We start from the raw sequence: 828 nt of genomic DNA on the forward strand, positions 1-828 counted from the left end.
TTAGTCATGAAGAAGCCTTTGATCAAAGTGCCAAACACCTGAAAAAAAAATATATTAAAATTAATTTTATTAGATAAAGGGAAGAGTCAAATTAAATAATGGATAGTGGGACCAATAATATATGCAATAAGCTACAAAGTATGTATGATTTACAAACATACCGTGACCCTTTCCAACCCTTCTCAATTGTGACACATACTCTGCTTTCTTCTTAATATCTTCCACCTGTTACAATAAAAACATCAATATGAGATGACATGTCTTGCCATGCACACTAGTAATATTGCATGTTCATCTTTACAACAAACAACTTAACAATAACAACCACAATAATAGAGACAAACATTTGGGAATCCTATGAACATTATTGTTTCCTAGATTTCTTGCATTTCCATTGTTTAGATGAGTATTTCACCTGTTCACTCAAAAACTCGTTTTGGATGAAGTTTGCCATCTCAGGATCATTGTTGCGGTCGGCCACCTATTAATGAATGAATGAATGAATTAATTAATTAATTAATTAATATGTTGACACATCATCATTTTTTCAATAATAATAATAATGCAACCAGTTAAATGTAAGAATTAAAGAGGAGGGTGGAATTATTACACTGTACACATTCAGAAGTTTCTCGTTTACTAACTTCTCCAGAGACAAAGCTAATTCCATAGCTGAATCAAGCACCACATTATAAAATATGGTCAATGGTCAGCGTAGATCAGTGGCTTGAATAAAATAATATCACAAATCAAAATGCATAATATAAATATTTAATTATTATCTTAATTTTTATTATTTTATTAAATTTATAATTAAATTTTTATAAT

At 29.1% G+C, this 828-nt stretch overlaps 1 protein-coding gene across 1 annotated transcript in view; it reads right to left on the reverse strand.

Moving 5' to 3' along the window:
- LOC107637989 (ferritin, chloroplastic-like) overlaps positions 1-828 on the reverse strand; it is a 4,676-nt gene continuing 3,848 nt past the window's right edge. Inside the window, exons 5-8 of the mRNA XM_016341198.1 lie at positions 611-672; positions 416-481; positions 162-225; positions 1-38 (exon numbers count right to left, since the gene is read on the reverse strand). Of these exons, the coding sequence (XP_016196684.1) occupies positions 1-38; positions 162-225; positions 416-481; positions 611-672 (230 nt within the window). The remainder of the gene's footprint in view (positions 39-161; positions 226-415; positions 482-610; positions 673-828) is intronic.

This window comes from Arachis ipaensis, chromosome B04 (assembly GCF_000816755.2).
Source record: "Arachis ipaensis cultivar K30076 chromosome B04, Araip1.1, whole genome shotgun sequence".
NCBI lineage: Eukaryota > Viridiplantae > Streptophyta > Magnoliopsida > Fabales > Fabaceae > Arachis > Arachis ipaensis.